Source organism: Fusarium fujikuroi, chromosome FFUJ_chr07 (genome assembly GCF_900079805.1).
Source record: "Fusarium fujikuroi IMI 58289 draft genome, chromosome FFUJ_chr07".
Taxonomy (NCBI): domain Eukaryota; kingdom Fungi; phylum Ascomycota; class Sordariomycetes; order Hypocreales; family Nectriaceae; genus Fusarium; species Fusarium fujikuroi.
In genome coordinates, this window is record NC_036628.1 from 1,855,522 (window position 1) to 1,876,435 (window position 20,914).

Below are 20,914 nucleotides of genomic sequence, written 5' to 3' on the forward strand. Positions count from 1 at the left end.
CTACAACAGCAACTACATCAGCCGCCGACTTCAACCATCATGGGTACGGATGCCCGAAAAGGTAACGCGACTTTAATCATGCGCGACTGCATTAGACTAACACCCAGCTTGCAGGCGATGACGGCACGATCAAAGTCGCATCCAAGAACAAGAACGGAAAGATCAAGCTCAAGAAGCCAGCGCCAAAACACAGCAAACCTGGAAACTGGATGGATGGTAGTGTAATTGAGAGTAACAGTATGTAATGAGGTCATCCTATACAAGCTTGGCGAAGCCGCTAATGTTTCCAAGATAAGAAGAAGAATGGCGCCTTGCCTGTGGGTGCGCCCTCACCAGGTCCTGTTGTAAACGAACTCGACGAAACTTCGCGCGAAACCTTTGCGACAGGACGACCCCTCGAAGATAGCCCCGACCTGCAACAATGCAAGCACTGTAAGAAGAGCGTTTTGAAAACAGCCGCCAAGGCGCATATTGCGCAATGCTTGCGGTTAAAGAAAGAGAAGGCCCAAAGAAAGAAAGAGGCTCGCGAAGCAAGAGAGAGGGCAAAGGAGGCAGCAAGACAAGAAGAACAACGGAAAGAGGACGAAGAGAATGGGGTTGAGCGGGGCGACGACGACAGTGACGACGACGGTATCTCGGCTGAAAAGAAAGCAACTGGAAGCAAGACTGCCAAAAAGGCCGCGGGCAAGAAACCCGAGGACGATAAGAAGGGAAAGAAACGTAAGGCCGATGGTGATCCAGACAAAGGACCCAAGAATAAGAAGAAGAAGGATGAGCCTAAAGCCAAGGTCCCTAAGCCAAAAGGTGAGATACTGTTCACAGGTCTCTTGAGGGGCTTGCACTAAAACTGATGCTAGGACCTGTGGACGTGGAGCGGCAGTGTGGTGTCTTGTTACCCAATGGACAGCCATGTGCAAGATCATTGACATGTAAGAGCCACAGTATGGGAGCGAAGCGCGCAGTCGCAGGAAGATCTTTGCCATACGATATGCTTCTTGCCGCGTACCAAAAGAAGAATCAAGCGAAGCAGCAGAGTAAGTCTTGGTCTAGTCCACCCACTGCCTGGACACGACTAACAATTGACTCCAACAGAGGCAGCGCTTGACGCCAACGCGCCGATAGAAGATGAAGACGAAGCAAATAATGGACCAGTCGATTCCGACGAAGAAACAGCGGCGGTGATGGGTGCTCTATCACAATGGCGTCCTCAACCTTTAATACCACAACCTACTTTTACTCCCATAAAACGACAATACCAGCTCGCAAGATTACACGAACAGCTTCAAATGGCCACCAATGGTGGGAGGACAAATATATTTTCGGTCACCGGTTTTGGAGCACAGAAGCTTCCCGAGGGCCATCCTGGGCTACAGCCCGCTTCAGAAGACGCTCCGGGAGAAATAGACATTACTACGGGTTTCAATAATGCCGGGCGGACGACAGCGACATTCACATCTCAAAGACAACCATCAGTTTCAAGCAGGGCATAGGATGAAAACTTGTCTTGCAGAACAGGCAAAGGGTTGAAAACAGAACCAACACACGTACGTTCCCTGGAAGTGCATCAATGTCGATTGTATAAAGGACCATTCCTGGAGGAGATACCAAACACTATTATTCTTCGTGACGAGGAGTATTGTACAGCGGGATCTGGAAGGCTTTGCTTTTGTATGAGAAAAACAATAATGTTATGAGTCTCCCCTGTCTACTCCGTACCTAATAAGTACAAGTGTAAGGTACCTGTCTATCCGTCATGCCTCGGAACATGGGTCACATGCGGTGACTGGAGGATGGTGGGGCCGCGCCGAGGCTGGCTTATGACGTCGTGAATGCGATAGCGCGCGTCGCTCATTATTACGGTCTTGTAATACCAGACAGGGCTACTTACTTTACTTACATGCGGCTCAACATCCATGTTGCCTCGCTCGAGACTCTTCTTTCACATCGTGCACGTGCGCGTGCCTTTCAGCTATCATCACTTCGTTTCACGGCATTGATTGGCATTCTCAGTATCTTGATCCTGTTACAATGTCGTCTCAGCAGGCTCTCAATGCCCTTGGCCACGCCGTATCTGGCTCTGTAGGGACGGCCATATCAACAGCATCACTGTACCCATTGGACCTGGTTACGACTCGACTCAAGGCGCAACGAAAGACGGGAGGCTCTACAGGCGACTACGATGGTGTCATTTCGGCTTTCAAAGGCATCCCCGCCAACGAAGGAGGGATCAAGGCACTGTACAGTGGACTGGGAACGGATGTGGCCAAGTCGGTCGTGGACAGTTTTCTATTCTTTGGATTCTACAACTATCTACGCCCTCGACATCGCAAACCCAAGATTGTCGAAGAGCTTCTCGTGGGCGCCGTCGCTGGAGGGTGCGCTAGGGCTCTCACCACCCCCATCTCGAATGTTGTCACGCGGAAGCAGATGTTGGGGAGTGATCAGTCGCTTCTGGAGATTCTCTCCGAGATTAGAAAGGAAAGCGGATTGCTAGGTCTCTGGTCTGGCTACTCGGCTACCCTGATGCTCACTCTGAATCCCAGCATCACCTTCTTTGTCAATCGACGGCTGGCAGCGCGGATCTTGCCAGCCCTCGAAGAAGAGGACTTTCCAGTGGCATGGATCGCCTTTTTGATTGCCGCCTCGAGCAAAGCTACTGCCACTGCCATCACATATCCTTTCCAGACAGGCAAGACGCGCCTGCAAATGGCGGGCAGCTCCTTGAGCACGGCGGACGCTGATGTAGAGGAATGGCAGAGCGGAAATTCGAAGCGAAAGCATGTACTGCGGAGGATGCTTGATCTTCTCAATCAGTCCATATTTGGCGTCATTATTCGCATCATTACGAACGAGGGTATGGAAGCACTCTACGCTGGACTTCAGGGAGAGCTCCTAAAGAGCTTCTTCAGTCACGGATTGACGATGCTCACCAAGGGCGTAATTCATCGGTTTGTTGTTCGTGTATGGGTAATGATGCTTTTGCCCTATTTGCGACAGCGAAGTCTGCGGATGAGGTGATGGGATGTGGTTCAGCGCAAGAGTCTCAACATTGGAAAGCAACGCTCGATCGCTCCACGGTGTTTCCTCCGTGAGCTGAAAAGCCTGTCCCCTCTGACTGGAGGGCTATCAAGCCAGGTATCAAAGATCCAGGGCCGGTATCTGTCTTGTGTGACTTGGAGGTCAGAGGTACGTCGCAGACGTAGCAGGTCAGGGGTTGGACATCCTCAGAAGATGACATTTTGGATGATGGGATCATGAACTGTTTAACGCAACTGTGACACAAAACGTGACCGCACTCTCTGGACATCATGGGATTGGAGGCGTTTGTGAGCATCTTTAAGCATGATGGGCAAGTCCTCTGCTTGCCCTTTGACGTTTCCTCTTCGTTGAAGTTGATTGTGATGAGATTCTGCATGGTGATAGGGTGGGGACTGTCGGATGCAGATGCTGGACAAGTTGGTACGGTCTTGTCTTTCTTCGCAACTGGCGGGAGTTTGCTGGATTGGGCGTCTGGTGTAAGCGATGGAGTCCAGAATGATGGGAGATGTGGTTTCGCAGCCTGTACGATAGGGAGCCAAGTTAACACAGAATACTACACCGCTGTAGGGTTGAGATTCTTGCCTTTTCCTCTTCCAGCGCTTTCCTGGCTTTGACCTTGTCTTCGCGCGCAATGCGATCCAGTTCATCTTTGTCGAGTTCAAACTTACGCTTCGTACCTCCTATTACCAAAGCTTGCGAGTTCGAATCGCCGATTGTCGCATCCACCCTTTCATCTTCGGTCTTGGCTACGTTTGGCTTGTTCTTGCGATCGAGACCAGCCTGCGTCAACTCAAAGTCTTGGATGGCGCGCTCGCGATCCAGCTCATCCTCGTGCGCTTTTTGCTTAGCGGCCTCTTCCTCAGCAGCGGCGCGCGCCTTCTGGGCGCGTTTGATTTCCTTCTTCTGCGTGAGTATGTTCGATAGTGCGCATTCGCGGCAGAATATATCGCCGCGTCGGCATGAGACAGGTTCGCGGGCAATGTTGAGACACAGGCCACACGAGCCAAACGGGAGGAAGGAGTCGCGGTGAAGGCGAGCGGACGAAGATGACCAGTGTGATTTTGCGAGGGCTCGTTCGTGAGAGGTGAAGACTGGACGGGAGGTGTTTCGTTTACCTGATTGATTGATTAATTCGTAAGGCAACCGTTGTGATTCTATCATGAGAAACGTACTGTGAGCTGACACCATGACAATATCTGGCTCAGAGGAGCTCTGTTGTCGTTGGTAGAAACTGGTAGAGGAGTATTCTATGTCGCAGCGTCTTGCAGCTCGTAGATATGAGTTCAATGGGGTTGAGAAAGACCACAGACGACAAGAACAAATCTAAAGTAATGGATGTTTAAATAAAAGTTGAGGTAGACCTCAACTTAATTTTTATTCTAACGTAAGGCAGCTGCAATACAACCCCAAGACATGCCTTAGTTAAAAGGCAGGTTAGTAGGCACACCATGTCATTTCTACAGGGTAAGCAAACAGGAAAAAAGTTGGTACGAGCCGCTTCTCTCCGATCAAACACTTGGTACGTACGTATAAAGCACTTGTCTAGGTACTACCAAGACTTGTCTTTTCCCATTCAACGAATACACGTTTTTCAATATTGTCTCGTTTTTACAATGATGATCTGATATCTTCTCAAGGCTGTTGTTACCATGTCAGATTCTAAACCTCCTGCGCAGCCAAGTCTGCCATGGCGCATTGCCTCAGCGACTGTCATGGGCTCAGTTGGCGCATTCGCAAGAGTATTTATGAACGGTTTTAATACCCTCGAGGTCACAGGCCTACAAGGGCTTCTCGGGGTTCTTGACCGTAGGAAAAGGGAAGGGCGTGAGCGCGGGCTGCTCACAGTGTGCAATCATGTAGCAGTGTATGTCGTGTCATGGCAATCCAACACTACGCACGGCCCATGCTAACAGTATATAATGCATACAGACTTGACGATCCTCTTATTTGGGGCATGCTACCAATGCGGTACTTCTTTGACGCAGTCAACATGAGATGGGGTCTTGGGGCGCATGACATATGTTTCAAGAATAAGTGAGTCTTGAAGATCAATAAATATGAGAGAGAGAGAGAGAGAGAGAGAGAGAGAGAGTGTGTGTGTGTGTGTGTGTGTGTGTGTGTGTGCGTGTGAGCGAGCATTGGCTGACAACTCAAATAAATCACAGAGCCACTTCGACATTCTTCAGTCTTGGTCAGGTTTTGCCCACTCACAGATTATGGTACTCTCCCTATGGTGGTCTATACCAGCCAACCATGACACAAGCCATCAAGCTGCTGTCGGGCCCATCACCAGCTTCATGGTCTACAGCCTCTGACTCTCCTCTCTCTGCAACCCCTGCTTCGACAAGACCTCCTCCGGTTCCCCAACCACTCTTCTTCTCCACAAACGGTGTCGATCAATTTACAGCACCGTCTGCCTACTCAGCCTATCGAAATGCCTGGGTTCACGTATTTCCAGAAGCTTGTTGTCACCAAAGTCCGGAAAGCGGATTGCGCTACTTCAAGTGGGGTGTATCTCGCCTGATCCTCGAATCTGACCCGGCTCCAGAGTTCATCCCCATGTTCGTCCATGGTACCCAGCACATTATGGCCGAGGATAGAGGATGGCCCAGATGGGCGCCTCGTGTTGGAAAGACGGTCAAAATAGTGATAGGCGAGCCGACCGACGTTGATCAGCTCTTCGGTCTGCAGCGGGCAGCATGGCGCAAGCTTGTTGCCAAAGGTGACCCAGAACTACTCCGAAATAGCCCAGAGGCTACGGAGTTAAGAATATCAGTGGCCAGGAGAGTAAGAGACGAGGTCGAGAAACTGAGAGAACGCGCAGGCTTCCCTGCAGAAAAGGACGAAACACCAGCTCTCGCGGAAACATGGGCCAAAGATCCTCTCCGCACAAAATTTAAGAGCCCAGTCGATGGCAGTCTTGTCAACAGACACGGGCCAAAGGAACACCCATGAGTATTAAAGTCATACATTTCGCTCGTAGGATTATAGACTAAAACCAGGAGGGTCAAACCCTCCAACCCCCCTGACAATTGAGGTACTCACTCATACTCAACATCAGTTGTTGACAGGAATGAAAAGAGAGAAGAAAAAAATGACGAATCAAGACACCGACATACGCTGCTGTCCCAAGATCAAACATCTCTCCTGTCCTGTCTAATTCATGCTGACCCTTAACTCCATCGTGCTGAGAAATAGTCGCCACGTAATATTACTGTATTTTCTTCTTTTGGTTTGCAGTGAGACGCTGTTACTGAAACAGCTCGATTCAAAAACGCTGTGATCATGACGCAACAAAACTAGAAATTTCGGTCTCTCGCCACTGGCGGCTGGGGCAAGTTCTAATACGCCTCGAAACCTTGAGTGGGAACAGCCTGGGGGTATCCGCGAGCCTGCGCCTGGAGAGCCTGCTGCTGAGGGTGCATCATAAGGTCGTTGAACCAAACGTGCTGAAGGGCATCGTGGGCACTGATCCTCAGCTCTGGTCGAAGCTGTAGCATTCGCTGCAGCAGGTCGATACCGTTGGGGTCGATCGCCGGGAGGATGTTTCGAAGATCTTGAGTGGCGTACATATGGAATGTAGGCTTGTACTCGGGGAACTGCGTGATACCGGGCCAGGTACGCTCTGTTGGTGTTCCCATTATGCGGAAAATGCGGATGATCTGGTCTTCGTTTGTGGTTCCGGGGAACAGAGGTCGACCGGTAAACATCTCGGCCATGATGCAGCCCGCGGACCAGATGTCGATACTGGTGTTGTATGTTCGGCTGCCGAGGAGGACGTCGGGGGCGCGGTACCATAGGGTGACGACCTCGTTGGAGAAGGTGTTGACGGGGATACCAAAGGCGCGGGCAAGGCCGAAATCGCCGAGCTTCAAAACGCCCTTGCTGTTGATGAGCAAGTTCTGGGGCTTGAGATCGCGGTGAAGAACACGATTTTGGTGACAGAAGTCGATGCCCTTGAGGAGCTGGTACATGAAGGACTTGATGGTGGTAGGCTTGAGGGCGCCGCGATCACCATGAGTGTCCATGTACCTCTTTAGATCGCCGTCCATGTACTCAAAGACGAGCATGAGTTTGTTCTCGGTGTGTATAACATCGTGCAGCCCAACAATATTCTCGTGCTTGAGCTCCTTCATCAACGAAATCTCTCGGATGGCAGTCGACGGTGTTCCCTCTTCGGAGTCGAGGTGGATTTCCTTGAGCGCCACAAGCTCTCCAGTCTGTCTGTTGCGGCCCTTGAAGACGGTGGCATAGGTGCCTTCACCGAGCTTCTCTAGCTGCTGGAACGAGCTGGGGTGTCGCTTTCCGTCCATGTTGAGGTTGAGGTGAGGGTACGAGATGATATCAGTCTGATGCGGGTAGAGTTTGAAAAGCGAACGAGGATGCGTGGGTATTGGCTGATAATGGCGTGTCACCGATTTCGACTTGGGTGAGGATTGTCGACAATCTGTAGGAGAGAAAGATTATGCGAGTGGAGGTAAAGGGTGGGTTGTGGGCAGTGGCTACTGTTTGCTTCTATTTCTTGATATTTTGGGTTTATTTTGTTGATGACTCACAAACTCTGCCCTTGATAGAGAGTATGTATTTGGGGGTTCCGCCCTTTAGGTTGACCTCACTTTTTTTTTAATTAAAAAAATATCCTTTTCGAGTCGTACCCTTTGCTTGCGGTAGGTGACTTTTTGGATGAATGGAGGGGGGCCTGGGGGGATGGAAAGGGAGGGGATGTCGATAGGTACCCAAACAGAAGAGGCTGCTGGAACGGTCCCATCTCCTAGGGAGGGGTTGGAGGAATCGACAGAACCTTAGGGGAGGAGAGTCTGAAATTGATCTACTAACTTATTAAACCCGATGCCTAGTAGTAGGCCATTGATTGAAACACGGGCCAAAAACCAAGGTGCGAGCCAGTAACAGCATAATTGGTGATATATAATATATAGTGATATTCTTTACATTTCTTTTGTTAAACAAGGCATCTAAAGTATAGATGTTACGGGGCTGATCTTGGTCTACAACAGTGGACCTAGGTATGGGTGCTTATAACGGGTGTCAATCATGCCTCAAGCTCATCACGGGGGCTTATTAGTGCTATGGATTAAGCGCACGCGCACTTGGTAGGTGAGGGGGTGCATGGGCCCCCACCTACCAAGTATGGCATTTTACCCCATGAATCAATAAGACGATTTGACGGGATATATTTGTTGAGGCTACTTTGCCATACCTCCTTACCTTATCATCCAACTGAGTTTGGACTTTTAAAAACAATCGTCATCGAGCTACACAATCCATCCATCCCGCATTTCCCGTGTTTCTTCTTAACATCTTTACTGCTTGCCGCTCGCTGTGTTACGCCTTCGAATGCAAATACATACGTACTCCTGTTCTCCTACGAGGCACCGTGATATGAACAAAGACAGCTTGCCCCTTATCAGAACTGCACCTTACCTTAACACCCCTGTATCCGCCGTATAAGCACAGCCAGCACAGCACAGCATAGCACGCTGCCTCGGACCCCTCCAACCACATACAACAATGAGACCTGTCTTGCCTACGAATCATCCTCTCAACACTCGGTCCTCAGACCGGCCTGACAGCTTGGTACGCCCTTCTTCGACTGTACCTACTGCCTGTTTCATCACCACAGAGGCCGACCTTGACGCTCGCCGAGATCGCTCCCGTCCGCGGCTACGCCAGCAAAGCGATCAGCGCAAGTGTAGTCGTAACTCGCGCCGGCCTTCAACCCCGCGTCAACGACGTTCGCCTCCTCGTACCGGCCGTAAGCCTGCGTATCCCGCATCGGAGTCTGACGATTCAGAGGATTCTTCTGTTGAATCTGTTGTCGAAAAAGACTCCTTGAATTTACCGTCGCAGCCAAGCACTCCCTCTCTGATCGGTCTTTCGCATTCTGGTTCTGTCATGAGCATCTCGTCGCAAAGCTACTCCCTAGCAGGTCCCTCCGTCGACGCCCATAGCGACTTGATCCATGATGATGTCTCCTTACCCGTAACAGATCAGGCAGATAATCAAGAAAACCAAAGCACGGTTCCTCAGCTTATCATGCCGAGCTTGATGGTTCCACGACGTCGTCCTTTCTCGGAAGTAGGTAAATCTCTGGGCAAGCTAAAGATCATGGTCGCTGGGCAATGCGGTAAGCACATCAACAGAATACCCATCAGTGGCGGTTTTAACGAACGACTTCAATAGGTATTGGGAAGACTTCCCTCATTAAGACTCTGGCAGAACGTTGCAAGCACATCGTTCACATGGATCCGATAGAGAATCACAGTGCGGTGCATGCTACTGAAACATATGCTAGTTCGCGCCCCCAGCCATGGTGGCGGTCTGATTCTGAACTCGCTGTTACAGCACGGAGGCGGATCTCTACCACTGGTGATGTCCTTGATAGGAATGTATGCTTTGTTGAAAGCCCAGGCCACCGACCAGGTGCCTCTGTACGTACCCGGACCACCCGCCTTAGATTATCACATCCTAACAATAACTCAGGGCTCGTGGCGTGATCTTCATTATGTCGAATCTCATTTGGCATCTCTGATGAATAAGCCCATGGCTGATTCGGATCTGTTCACCTTGGTCAACTCTGGCGGCGAGCCAGTCGTGGACGCTCTGCTCTACCTGATTCCCCACAGCGGTAAGTTCATCCAGTTTCGTATGCCCACCGCGTTTGCTAATGAGTTCCAGGCCTTGTACGAGAGGATGTCGAGTACATCAAACGCGCTCAGCGCATGACTAACGTAATCCCAGTTCTTACTAGGGTTGATGAGCTTGCACCAGAGGAAATCAAGCACATCAAACAGCAAGTTGTGAAGAGTCTGGTTGATAAGGATGTTGATTACTTCTCCTTTGCAGGGCCTGACGACTCAGAGGAGACCAAGTGTGTATACGCCGTTTCTACCGAAGCCCAGCCGGACTACCATACTATGGACGCCAGTACCCTTATGGATTCGGAATACATCCCGCCGCTTTTGCCTACAGACTTGGGCCGACTCGTCGACCACGTCTTTTCTCTGGACGGTAGCGCTCGATTACGGCACTCTGCAGCGGTGAAATGTATCCAATGGCGACGTGATCACGGCGATAATTTGCTTCAAAATGCCTTGTCGAGCGGAGCCTTAGTCTCTCGATCTATTCCGGAGAGGGCCATGAGATTAAGGTCCTTCAGGCGGACCCCGAGCTGGGATCGGCTGGAGCTCTATAACTGGGCGAACAACCTGCGCCAGAGTCTTCAATCCGAGAGATTATACCATCTGATGGAAGAGAGGGCCATTTCAAACGCTGTGGCGAAGCAGTCGAGTCTAGTCCACGTCCCCGGCAACGGCAAGAAAAAGACGCAGTCTAAGAAACGGAAAGCTCCTCAACCTACACACCAGGATCCGCTTGGCCTCTTGGAGATGGGGGGAGGTCTCAAGCAGAAAGGGATGCTTGCTCTAGAAATGGTGAGCAGTGTTGGCCTGGTTGGTTTGGTGGCTTCCAAGATCATGCACACCGGCTGGTCTGACGGGATTTGTTCTGTTGTTGCATCACGAAGAAGAAACATAGAGGTTGGACGGCTGAGCATGGTCTTGTCTTTCTAGATGGCGAAACATGGTATTGCAGCCTGCTGAAACACGTACGGACCAGCGCCATCGTCTGCGCTCCACCATTATGCTCTCGTTCAAAGGCCAGGACAAGAAGCGGGTACGAGTACTGTTCGTGTACTGGAGCAATATATCATGATACAAGATACCCTATAAATATCACACACATATATTAATTGGACTTTGACGGCCCCCGTCTAGCACATATTGGTGACAGTGGTGCTTAGTTCTGACACCTGACAGCCCCTTTTTGGGGCTATATATGCACACTGAGGTAAGTCCAACCTCGTCAGTTAGTGTTCATGACTTGAATGGCGCTTCTTCTCAGGGGGTGGGTGTCCAAGCGCAGTCATGGCAGCGTTGAGATCTGGCATATCATCGGCGGTTCTCGCTACATGAGCCCAGCGAATAGTTCCGTCGCGATCAACAGCAAAGGCACCGCTCGTCTGCCACCGCGAGCCACTCTCGGTTGGTCGATTCCAGATGCCCTCATTCTTTCCAAGGCTGAAGACGTTCCACAGCGTGAGAGGGTTAACAGCGTGCCACGTTGATGATATTCCGAGGCCCCATTTGGCATACAAGTCGCGCTCTTCATCAATCACAACATCGACGTTCCAGGTGCCGCCGACCAGGGGAAGCCATTTGTCTGTTGCTTCTTCTGAAGAGTGCGAGATGGCAACACAATGGACCCCTGGGACCTTATCAGATAGGTCGGCGAGAGCTCTGAACGTCTTTTCGGCGACTAGTTCACAGTCAGTTAGCATCAGATGGTACAAGCGGGATGATAAGGGTTAAAATACAGGGACATCCACAATGACGGAGAAACACCACGAGAGTAGGTTTCCCGTCTGGAAGGCGAAGGTGTTGAGACCAGGGCGCTTTGGATCCAACCTCGACTGTAGGACCGACCTCTTTAGCTACGGGTGTCTTCCATGAGTCGAGTTCTTTCCAGAAGCCGGCATTGGCGTTGGCATCAACTGCAGCAGTTTCATGTGACATGATGTGGCAGAAACGTTATTGTTATGGTGTGCTATGATATGAGTATTTTAAGGCTCCAAATGTCTCGTGATATTAGAGCAAGGGAGATAACCAGGTACCTACTTACGTACAAGTGCGACCATTTTGTCAATGACATAATACAGTCAGTCACTCAGTCACTCACACCCATACACATACTCCCATCCACATATGTGTATGACCAACATACAAGCGAGAATGAGATATAATACACTGGCCTATTTGAATATCCCACTCAATCAGTATGATGCACGTTTCCAATACTTTATCGAATTCCAGAATTGATGATTAGATAAGCTGCCTAGGGTATCAACACATATAATTACCTTACCACTCTATCCCTGTAGGGTAAGTAAGTACCTGTGCAGGTAGGTAGTCGCAGATATCTTCATCTATCAATCAAGAAAGACTTTGCATGTGAACTTTGACATTTCACATTCCTAGACGCAAACCTGGTCTTTGACTGCATCAGATTTTATTATATGTAATGCACACAGAAGACACACAAAAGTCTGTATAGGATCACGGTCCCCAAATGCGTGAAATCATCAGTCTTCAGCTCGGTCAGCTGAGTAACTATACGGCTACTCACTTCTGGAATGCCCAGGTAACATTAGTATTACAGCCTATGCACACAACGCAATCACTCACCATAGTATAGGAGTCATACTTTACATACTCAGCCGACGAAAAGTCACCTATAGATCACAATGTTCATTGGCGGGCCGGTCTAGGTGCTGACGGCTCAGAAACATTTCTCCCACGAACAGTCATATACGATCTCAAAGGCGGTTTTGGCTCTCTACGCAAGATTAATGCACTGTATGAAGCTGGAGCCGAACCAGATCCTGCGGAATTATGGTAGGAACTCCTATTAATCATCCTATCGGTCAACACCATGCTAACTAACGCCCTCTCAGGTCAGGTCAATCAGTCGTTCACAAACAGGCGCCCATCAATCCAAGCGAGTACCAGCAGAGCCTCGATGCAGGTACTGAACCGGCACAACTGACAACCTCCAATGTGAGATACTGGTCCGATTTCTCACGAGTCTACTTCCATCCACGTTCACTGGTCCAGCTCTATGACTTTGAGCTCAACTCGACAACCATGCCCTTTGAGCGTTTCTCAATGGGCACAGAGCTCTTCTCGATGCTCGACAAGGAGCACGATCTTGTGGATCGAGACTTCAGGCCCTTTGCAGAAGAGTGTGACAGGATGCAGGGAATACAGGTCTTCACTACTATCGATGATGCTTGGGGTGGCTATGCATCCGCATATCTCGAGTCCTTGAGGGATGAATTCCCAAAGACAACCATATGGACCTGGGGTCTTCAGAGCCCCTTGCTTGATATTCCCAGATCAAAGCGTCAACTTCGCCTTGCCAACGTCGCTCACAGTATCGAACAGCTTTGCACGCAGGCAACGACAGTTGTTCCTATGGCTTTACCCGAAGAGGACCTGTCAGCTGGCATATCGTTGGATCGCCGCTCACCCTGGCACACATCTGCTGTCATGGCTGCAGCTATCGAAACGGCCGCCTTACCTACACGTCAGGTACAAGGCTCTTCGGAGCAGCCAAGCTCTCTAGACGACCTGGCTGAGAGTCTGAACGTCAATGGCAATCAACCCCTGGCCAGCATCAGCATGTCATTGGCATCTGAAAAGGACTCACCGGAAGACAGCCGCATCAATGTCGACTTCTTCCAAATGGGGCGCACTTGGAGTCGACATCATATTGCTAGGTCGGATGCCCATAAGCATGTCTTCGGCGAACTCCGATCTTGCAGAGACCTGGACCCCCTTGGAAACGTTGATGAAGACGCCCCTAGACATCTTGCTCCTGGCGAACGCCCCATGATAGGCAATTCTGTTGTGCGCAAGTACGTTACTGCCTAGACCATGTGACTTGCTAAGTACTGATATTCGACTAGATATGATTCATCCCTCAGATTCCCGTTACTGGACGCCTACCCCCAAATCTACCCTCATCTCAGTAGCCATCCTGATGCCAGCATGCATACCACACTCTCCACAAACAGCTCATTAGTGCAACGGATCAGAAATTTGCGGTCGGACTCTGCTCGACTTGTATCAGTGAACGAAAGAGAGGATATTGGTAATGGATTGGCAGAACTGGCTGATGCCTACCAAGAAGGCTGGTTCAGTGGCAGTGATGATGACGACGACGACCTCTGATGCATCTGAAAGAGCTGGCCATCAAATCCCAGTAAAGTCGAGCAATCTCGGGTACCATTCACATCTCAGGAATACGCCGGACAAAAACAAAAAGAGGTTTGGAGCAAGTCTCCTGAGGTTCATCGAGCCTCAAAAAGTTTGTATTGATCTAGCATGGCCATTTCCTAGGTACAGATATAATATGAGGTTGCTGGAGGTCTTCAACGTTATCGATCCGGCGACTAGACAACTCCCATTTTGGAGATATGTTGCTGCGAAGCACAACATGTTGATTTAGCCAGCTGCCCTTCCCGCACTGCATGTGCCTCTCTCTCTCTTTCTGCTGTTATTAATGTAGATTATTCAATCTTCCAATCGCAAATAACGCCGCCAGTAATGCATTAACACATCAGGCTGGCACTGCCAACTTACCATGGTAGTTGATGCAGTTCAGTCTGGTTGAAAGCGAGCTTTTTTGTTTCTCTTATGTTAGTTAGTTACGTGATCAGCCACATGCCAATCGTCCAGCCACTTATGGACTTGCCGATATTCTTGATATTTTTTTTTGGTTTAGATATAGTGCAAGATGCACAATTGAGTTGTGGTCGAGCCCGAGCCAACTTTGGTGTGGAATGCGAAGTATGCTATCACGTTCAGCCTGCGGCAGCAATCGAAGCTTGTTGTCTCTTTGCTGGGGGAGGATTCTCCTATACGAGGGTTAGTAAACCCTAGCTGGGAGGGATGTGCCATCTGGAACAGCGCATCTTGGCCGGCAATGGGAATTCGCCCGGTGATGCTTAAATACCTCTGGGGGGCCCCGTTTCTTGCCGTTTGCTGAGCCCTTAGCTGCAGCCTTCTTCTGGGGCTTCTTCTCGCCGTCGTCGAATACATCGTCTGGTAAGTTGAAGCTGTGCGGGCCAAAGTCAGCAGGCCAATGTGCGTTCATGTCGGAAGCGTCTGCTGAACTCACTTTCGGACATGTTGAACACCAATAGAGACGTCATCTTTCAGATCATCCTTGTATTTCTGCCACGAGGTGCAAAGTTCCTTGAACTCATCAACCTGGTAAGAAAGATCAAGTGATTTGGCGCCTATTGAGTCAGTACTGGGAAATCTCAAACACCGAGGATTCGCGAAAACATGTCAGGCGGTATACATACCAGAAGCCAGCTCGAGGCCAATATAGTGAGTAGTTGTGTAAATGTCGGATGGGCCGCTTGCCGTCGCAGTGTCTGTTGGTTTGGACTCATTGGATGTCTCAGGTTTGACAGGCACGACCGTAATAGGACCAGTGTCTTCTGTAGGCTCAGGCTTAACAACGTGATCATTCTCACCGTTCTCGGTCTTGACCTGTTCGTTGCCCTGACCATTCTCAGGCTTGATAGGCTGGCCATTCTCTCCGTTTTCAGCCTTGATTGGTAGCTCTGCGACTGCGGGCTCAATCTTGACAGCAGTAGTGTGCTCGGTGTCTTCCTTACATAGGTAATCGAGGCTCCCTTCCTGCACAGCCTCAATCTCTTCCTGATTGTGACATCGGTGTTGTCGTTCATAGCCCTTGTTGAAGGCATGGGCTAGCGCGATGGACTGGTGTTGCTCAAGTTTCTGCACTAGCATTCGAACCTTGGACTCAACATAACCAGACCAGATCGTGTGGGCCTCCTTTGTCTTCGCTGCTGAGGTAACAGAGATGTAGTATTTGTACCCTGCGGTGAAAAAGGTATGCTTGACAAAGAGATCGCTCCAGGGGCGCTTGCCCACCATGATGCTCTCAGATATCTGAAGAGCCCGCTTAAGTTCTCGATTTATAATCGCCATCGATGAACGAGTAATGTTGAAAGTGGCACACATGGATGGATACGCAGGAGTAATGACGGGCATTAGATGATAGGTATCACCCTTGTAGAGCTGCAGAAACAGGATTAGCACTCTGCGCATTAAAATCGCATGCAACTAGACGTACCTTGGGGTTCCAGATTCGAACAGGGAGAGGCCCACCCTCGATGGGCTTGAGGAGAACGGGTTGCGGCCAGCGCCATTGGCTAATAACCAAAAAGAACTTGTTAACAATCACCGAGAACGTAGCCCTTGGGTAGAGCTGGCAAACGCGTGCGACGAGCATGGCCCATGCAACACCACCAGGGAAACCCATGATGTTGGCGTAGACAGCACGCCGTTGCGCCCACAGTTTGATGGCTCGCAACGCATTCTTGAATGTGCTCTGTTCAGGGACTAGCGTGAGGATCTCGTCCGTTACCCGTGTGCCGTTCAGAGACCGCAGCTCTGCCTCATCTAGGCCGCGCAGCAAGCCAGAGTCCTTGAGGTCTTTGAAATCGGGAGATAGCTGCTTCTGAATGACCCTAGAAAAGATCAAATCAATGCTTATGCCAGAGTACTCAAACTTGATGATGGGTACGAAAGCATCAGTCACGACAGCCATATCAGTTATGGCATCCTTGGGGGCCATCGAGAGAAGCAGATCTGGGAAGAACTTGAAGTAATCCTCGCGGGTCACGTATTTCGGCGCGACGATGAGAGTGTCGATATCAGAGCCGGGGCCATAGACGCCGAGGCGATAACTGCCGTAAGTGAAGACTTTGCCCCTTGCATTTCGTATGAGGACCTCGTTCTTGGGTTCTTTCTCCTGGGCGACTCGACGGACGAACGCATCGCAAATGGTTTGGATTGAGGCCAGGACTTCTTCTCTGGAACAAGTTTGTTAGTTCTTGACACGCTAACGCGACAGATTTATTGGCATTCACCTCTTGGCAGTCTCTGCGGGACTCTCGAAGGTCTTTTGGCGCTTCAATTCTTCCAGGAGAGCGTCCGATTGTCGCAGTTCGGTTTCCGTTGGGAGTTGAACGGAAATGGGGGGCGTCACGCCGTAAGCCTGTTCAGATGCCATAGCTTCAATGTATCCAAACGTCGGAATGGGGGGGGAGGAGGAAGAGGAGGGTAGGGAGGCAGCTGAACAACAGTGGTTAGATAACCACCAACCCGAGGCCGGGGAGGGTCGCAAATCCTAATGCGACAGGATGATAGCCGAATCAACAAATGGCTGTGTGTTTAAAAGAATGCGCTGGTTTTTCAAGCCTCTCCAAGGGCAGTGGGAGCAGCGCAAGGGAGAGGCCAGGCACAGAACAGGACAAGAGGGTGCTCTGTGTCTGGTATGGAGACGAATATTGGGGATGGCTGGATCGGAGAGGTAAGGGATGGATCGTAAAGGATATCGAGTGCATTCGCTGGGTGATGAAGAGGCCAAGTTTTTTCTTACTACTTGGTAGGTCAGTTAGGTAATGAAGGAGAGTTAGAACTTTTGGCTGACTACGACGAGGCGCCGCGAGGCTGCACAAACGCGGTGGTGGCCCAGAAGCTGGATAGGGTGTAGGTAGTTGAAATAGTGGACCCTGGCTAAGACGCTTAGTAATGAGGCACCCTTAGGTAGGTACCTAAACCGGGGGGGGGGGGTTTGAGTTCTTATTACTGGCTTTTTATCTGTGGGTTTGAGCTGAATTAAACGGGCAATATGATATTTGTTGACTGAGACTGAAGCATTGAATCACGTTGTTCACGCATTGTAGTGCTTAAAGTTCCATACCCGCTTAGACACAGATAAAGCGACAGCTGCAAGGAAAACCTGTTATTGATTCATGGTTGGCAATAATATCCCTACCCTAGCGCTAAACAAAACCAGAGTTGAATTATTTATAAATCAGTAAATAAGAGACATTCAGACTTTCAGACATTTAGATAGTCAGTCAGTTAGTAAAGGGCGAGACGGTATTGGGCTTACTTAAGGTTACGCATGTGCATTTATCGTATTGCTTGCTTGGTGGTTATATTTTCATAAACAAACACCATACAATATTCACTTATCAGAATACTGCCTTCCCCTGAGACGCACGCAAGACATTAGATTAGTACTAATGTCCCCCTGTTAGAAAAACTTATATATTATCTTTCTTCTAGAAAAGGGGAAATTCTATATTTAAATCCCTTAACTTCTAGCATCTTGCCAAGGTTTTACCTAAATATAAGTAATTATTTTATTCTCTTAATCTAATATCTCTCTTTAGTATATAATAATTCTAATAGTAATATATTAGTTTTAAAGATTTAAGTATTATATTATATTACTTTAATAAGATATTAGTAAACTGTTATAAAGTAGTTTATATTTATATTATTTTAGTAATTAAATTTTAATATTTATATTTTTCTACCTTATTAAAATTATTAATTTTTAATAAGCTTTTATTAATATCTTATTTATTTATCTTTAAAATTCTTTAATTATAATTTTTAATAATTTTATTATTATATTTTATATTAATTTCTATATAAATATTTTTTAAAAGTTTATCTATAATCTAGAGGTTTAGCTAATTAATTAGTCTTTTAATAAGATTTTATATTTTTACTATATTTATAATATTTACTGCAATCTCTTTCTTTAATACTATACTAGCCTCTTACTAAAGTATTATATTTTTTATATTAATAACTAAAAGAAGTATAGCTTTATATATATTTCTTTACCTTAATTATTAAGTCTTTACTAACATTTTGCCAGTTCTTTATAAGTACTTTAGTGTAATTTAGGCTTATTACCTAATAATTAAGTGCCTTTAGGATTATTTTATTAATAAAGAACTTAATTTTATTTAAGTTTAATAGGCCTATATTATAATTAAGTCTTATAATATAGCTTAATAAGTAATTACTAACTATATATATAACCTTACCTTTAGTAGTAATAGTACTTTAACTATTATAATTTAGTCTTAAGATATTATATCCCTTTAGGACCTTTAGGCACTTTAGTGCCTTATTTCTATATATTTTTTATTAAGGCTTCTTTAATTTCTTAGCTAATTTATTTTTAAGATAGTATTAAACTTACTCTTAAGGAAGTATTTACTTAAATTGCCTCTATAATGCCTCTCTATATCTATAATATCTTTACTATAATCTGCCTTTATTTAGCAATCCTTTACTTAAATATCTATAAAGATATCTCTATTAAAGGTAAGAGGATCTATAATAAACTTCTATCTGTATTTAAAGCTAAACTAGCTCTTTATATTCTATTTAATAAGTATTTAAATAACTTTATTCTTAATATTTTAATTACTTTTACTGGCATTACTTCTATTAGTTATTTTAGCCAGTTTATTCCTACTTATTATTAAGGCGCTATTAAGCCTCTCTATATCTTTAAGTAATTTAACTAGAGGTTTTTAGTTTTTTAGTCTTTATTATATAGTTAGTATTAATTATATAAGTATTTATTAGGGCTTTACTCTTTCTATACTTTAGTAATTTTTTAAAAATAATAAATTTAAATTAAATCTTTTAGGCATCTATTTTATTATATAACCTAATTTAAAATAATTTCTATTTACTATTTAATTACTATAATTTTAGTAAGCCTTAATTACTTAAGAAAATTTTAGAATTTCTTATTAATAAAGTTCTTAATTAAGCTATTAGCTATTAGCTAAATTAATAAAGTATATATTATATTTACTATTCTATTTACTACTTTTTATTTTAGCTAATAATTATAAATCTATATATATTATAGCTTTATATATAACTTAATTAATTCCTTCTTAACTAGTTAAATAGTTTATAAATTATTATATTAAATAGTTACCTTTAGTAGCTTAACAGGGCCTCACTAAAGGATTTTATCTTTTAGATTAACTTATAATAAGGATATAAGCTGGCTTATAAAGATAGCCTTTTTAGCTGCCTATAATAAGGTAAGTAATTCTACCTTTATAATAGATATTATTATAGTATCTTACTTATTTACTTACTAGCTTATTACTTCTCTAAATAGTTATATAGTAAAGGCTTATAAGCTTTAATAGTTTACTAAATTATTAATAAAGCTTACATTTAAGGCTATAAATAACCTATTAACAGTAAAGTTATTATTACTTTTAAATTAAAGGGCTAAGTCCTTAATTTAGGTAAAATACTATAGTGCTCTATTTACTGCCTTATAATATTATAGTTTTAGGTTTTAGTTAAATCTTATTAATTAACTAGCTATAAAGGCAATATTTAGGTAAGTTATTATTATAGTATATATAATAGTATTTACTTTCTATTAGTAATTATTTATACTTTTTAAGCTTAATAATTTAATATATAGTAATAACTCTTTTTATACTATTAAGATAATTACTTTATATTTTAATAAGAGGTCTAGAAGTAATTATTGCATTTTATTAATATATATAGCTTAGGAAAGCTATAAGTAATAATTTAGTCTATCCCTTATAACCTTAATACTTAAAAACTATTATAGGGTCTTGCCTTCTTTAATATAATATATCTCTTATAACTTCTTTATTAAATCTTTTACCTTTTTTTTTATTTCTTTAGGTAGTAAAGGATATAGTTATCTATATAGAAGAAAAATACTATATTGCCTTAAACCTAATAATAGTCTTTATTAAGTACTTAATAAAATCCTATATATAATAGACCTTTCTTAAAGTGTTTTTACTATAAGAGAGATAACCTTTAAAGTCTATATAATACCTTTTATAGCTTAAGGACTATATTAGGTTTTTAGTAACCTATTAGCATTTCTATATATATATCTTTATCTAATATTAATTATATAAATGCATTAATTGCATTATATTAAAGTATCTTATAATTAAATCTAGTTATAATTACTATTAAAACCCTAAAAGACATTCTGGCCAGTATAGCTATATATATATTTTAGCTATCCTTTACCTATTAGTCTCCTTAAACCACTAATCTTACCTTAATTTTTAGGAATCTTCTATATTTATCTAACTTATAGATATATACCTAATAACATTTAAGTATTTAATAACCCTTTATTATAATTTTAGCTATTTCTATCTATAATTAAAAGAGTTTATAGCTCTCTAAATAAGTATCTTTTGCCTTTTAGATTATATCTTAATATAAATAACTCTTTATATTAATATATAAGCTAAAAAGCCTTTTTAAAAGCTTTTAATATATATTAATATAAAGCCCCTTTTTCTTGCCTAATATAGAGCTTATCCTATCCCTTTAGGCCTCCTGCTTTTCTA

General features: G+C 45.4%; 9 protein-coding genes; 5 read left to right on the forward strand and 4 right to left on the reverse strand.

The window, feature by feature from the left end:
• Positions 1 to 39: 39 nt before the first annotated feature.
• On the forward strand, positions 40 to 1,490 carry FFUJ_08521 (related to SGF73-SAGA associated factor; the record flags this gene model as incomplete). XM_023580768.1 has 5 exons in its annotated part: positions 40 to 61; positions 115 to 237; positions 292 to 804; positions 858 to 1,034; positions 1,093 to 1,490. The coding sequence occupies 5 exons, from the start codon at positions 40 to 42 to the stop codon at positions 1,488 to 1,490; spliced, it is 1,233 nt and encodes a 410-aa protein (XP_023433488.1).
• A 538-nt stretch (positions 1,491 to 2,028) lies between these two features.
• On the forward strand, positions 2,029 to 3,018 carry FFUJ_08520 (related to peroxisomal ATP carrier; the record flags this gene model as incomplete). The annotated part of the gene is made up of 1 exon (XM_023580769.1): positions 2,029 to 3,018. The coding sequence occupies one exon, from the start codon at positions 2,029 to 2,031 to the stop codon at positions 3,016 to 3,018; it is 990 nt and encodes a 329-aa protein (XP_023433489.1).
• A 25-nt stretch (positions 3,019 to 3,043) lies between these two features.
• On the reverse strand, positions 3,044 to 4,227 carry FFUJ_08519 (related to RING finger domain protein; the record flags this gene model as incomplete). XM_023580770.1 has 3 exons in its annotated part: positions 3,044 to 3,559; positions 3,655 to 4,154; positions 4,212 to 4,227. The coding sequence occupies 3 exons, from the start codon at positions 4,225 to 4,227 to the stop codon at positions 3,044 to 3,046; spliced, it is 1,032 nt and encodes a 343-aa protein (XP_023433951.1).
• Positions 4,228 to 4,688: 461 nt separating this feature from the next.
• FFUJ_08518 (BTHS-like protein) lies at positions 4,689 to 5,994 on the forward strand (the record flags this gene model as incomplete). XM_023580771.1 has 3 exons in its annotated part: positions 4,689 to 4,903; positions 4,969 to 5,007; positions 5,253 to 5,994. 3 exons carry the CDS (start codon positions 4,689 to 4,691, stop codon positions 5,992 to 5,994), a joined length of 996 nt encoding a protein of 331 aa, XP_023433490.1.
• Positions 5,995 to 6,380: 386 nt separating this feature from the next.
• Positions 6,381 to 7,352, reverse strand: FFUJ_08517 (probable PHO85-cyclin-dependent protein kinase; the record flags this gene model as incomplete). Its single annotated transcript, XM_023580773.1, has 1 exon — positions 6,381 to 7,352. One exon carries the CDS (start codon positions 7,350 to 7,352, stop codon positions 6,381 to 6,383), a length of 972 nt encoding a protein of 323 aa, XP_023433491.1.
• A 1,216-nt stretch (positions 7,353 to 8,568) lies between these two features.
• Positions 8,569 to 10,628, forward strand: FFUJ_08516 (uncharacterized protein; the record flags this gene model as incomplete). XM_023580774.1 has 4 exons in its annotated part: positions 8,569 to 9,184; positions 9,241 to 9,488; positions 9,541 to 9,685; positions 9,736 to 10,628. The coding sequence occupies 4 exons, from the start codon at positions 8,569 to 8,571 to the stop codon at positions 10,626 to 10,628; spliced, it is 1,902 nt and encodes a 633-aa protein (XP_023433492.1).
• A 296-nt stretch (positions 10,629 to 10,924) lies between these two features.
• Positions 10,925 to 11,630, reverse strand: FFUJ_08515 (uncharacterized protein; the record flags this gene model as incomplete). XM_023580775.1 has 2 exons in its annotated part: positions 10,925 to 11,373; positions 11,432 to 11,630. The coding sequence occupies 2 exons, from the start codon at positions 11,628 to 11,630 to the stop codon at positions 10,925 to 10,927; spliced, it is 648 nt and encodes a 215-aa protein (XP_023433493.1).
• A 553-nt stretch (positions 11,631 to 12,183) lies between these two features.
• Positions 12,184 to 13,847, forward strand: FFUJ_08514 (related to beta tubulins; the record flags this gene model as incomplete). XM_023580776.1 has 4 exons in its annotated part: positions 12,184 to 12,255; positions 12,310 to 12,509; positions 12,569 to 13,531; positions 13,583 to 13,847. 4 exons carry the CDS (start codon positions 12,184 to 12,186, stop codon positions 13,845 to 13,847), a joined length of 1,500 nt encoding a protein of 499 aa, XP_023433494.1.
• Positions 13,848 to 14,479: 632 nt separating this feature from the next.
• Positions 14,480 to 16,728, reverse strand: FFUJ_08513 (probable PAP1-poly(A) polymerase; the record flags this gene model as incomplete). XM_023580777.1 has 6 exons in its annotated part: positions 14,480 to 14,533; positions 14,632 to 14,734; positions 14,797 to 14,917; positions 14,987 to 15,731; positions 15,787 to 16,528; positions 16,586 to 16,728. The coding sequence occupies 6 exons, from the start codon at positions 16,726 to 16,728 to the stop codon at positions 14,480 to 14,482; spliced, it is 1,908 nt and encodes a 635-aa protein (XP_023433495.1).
• Between the last annotated feature and the right edge of the window lie 4,186 nt (positions 16,729 to 20,914).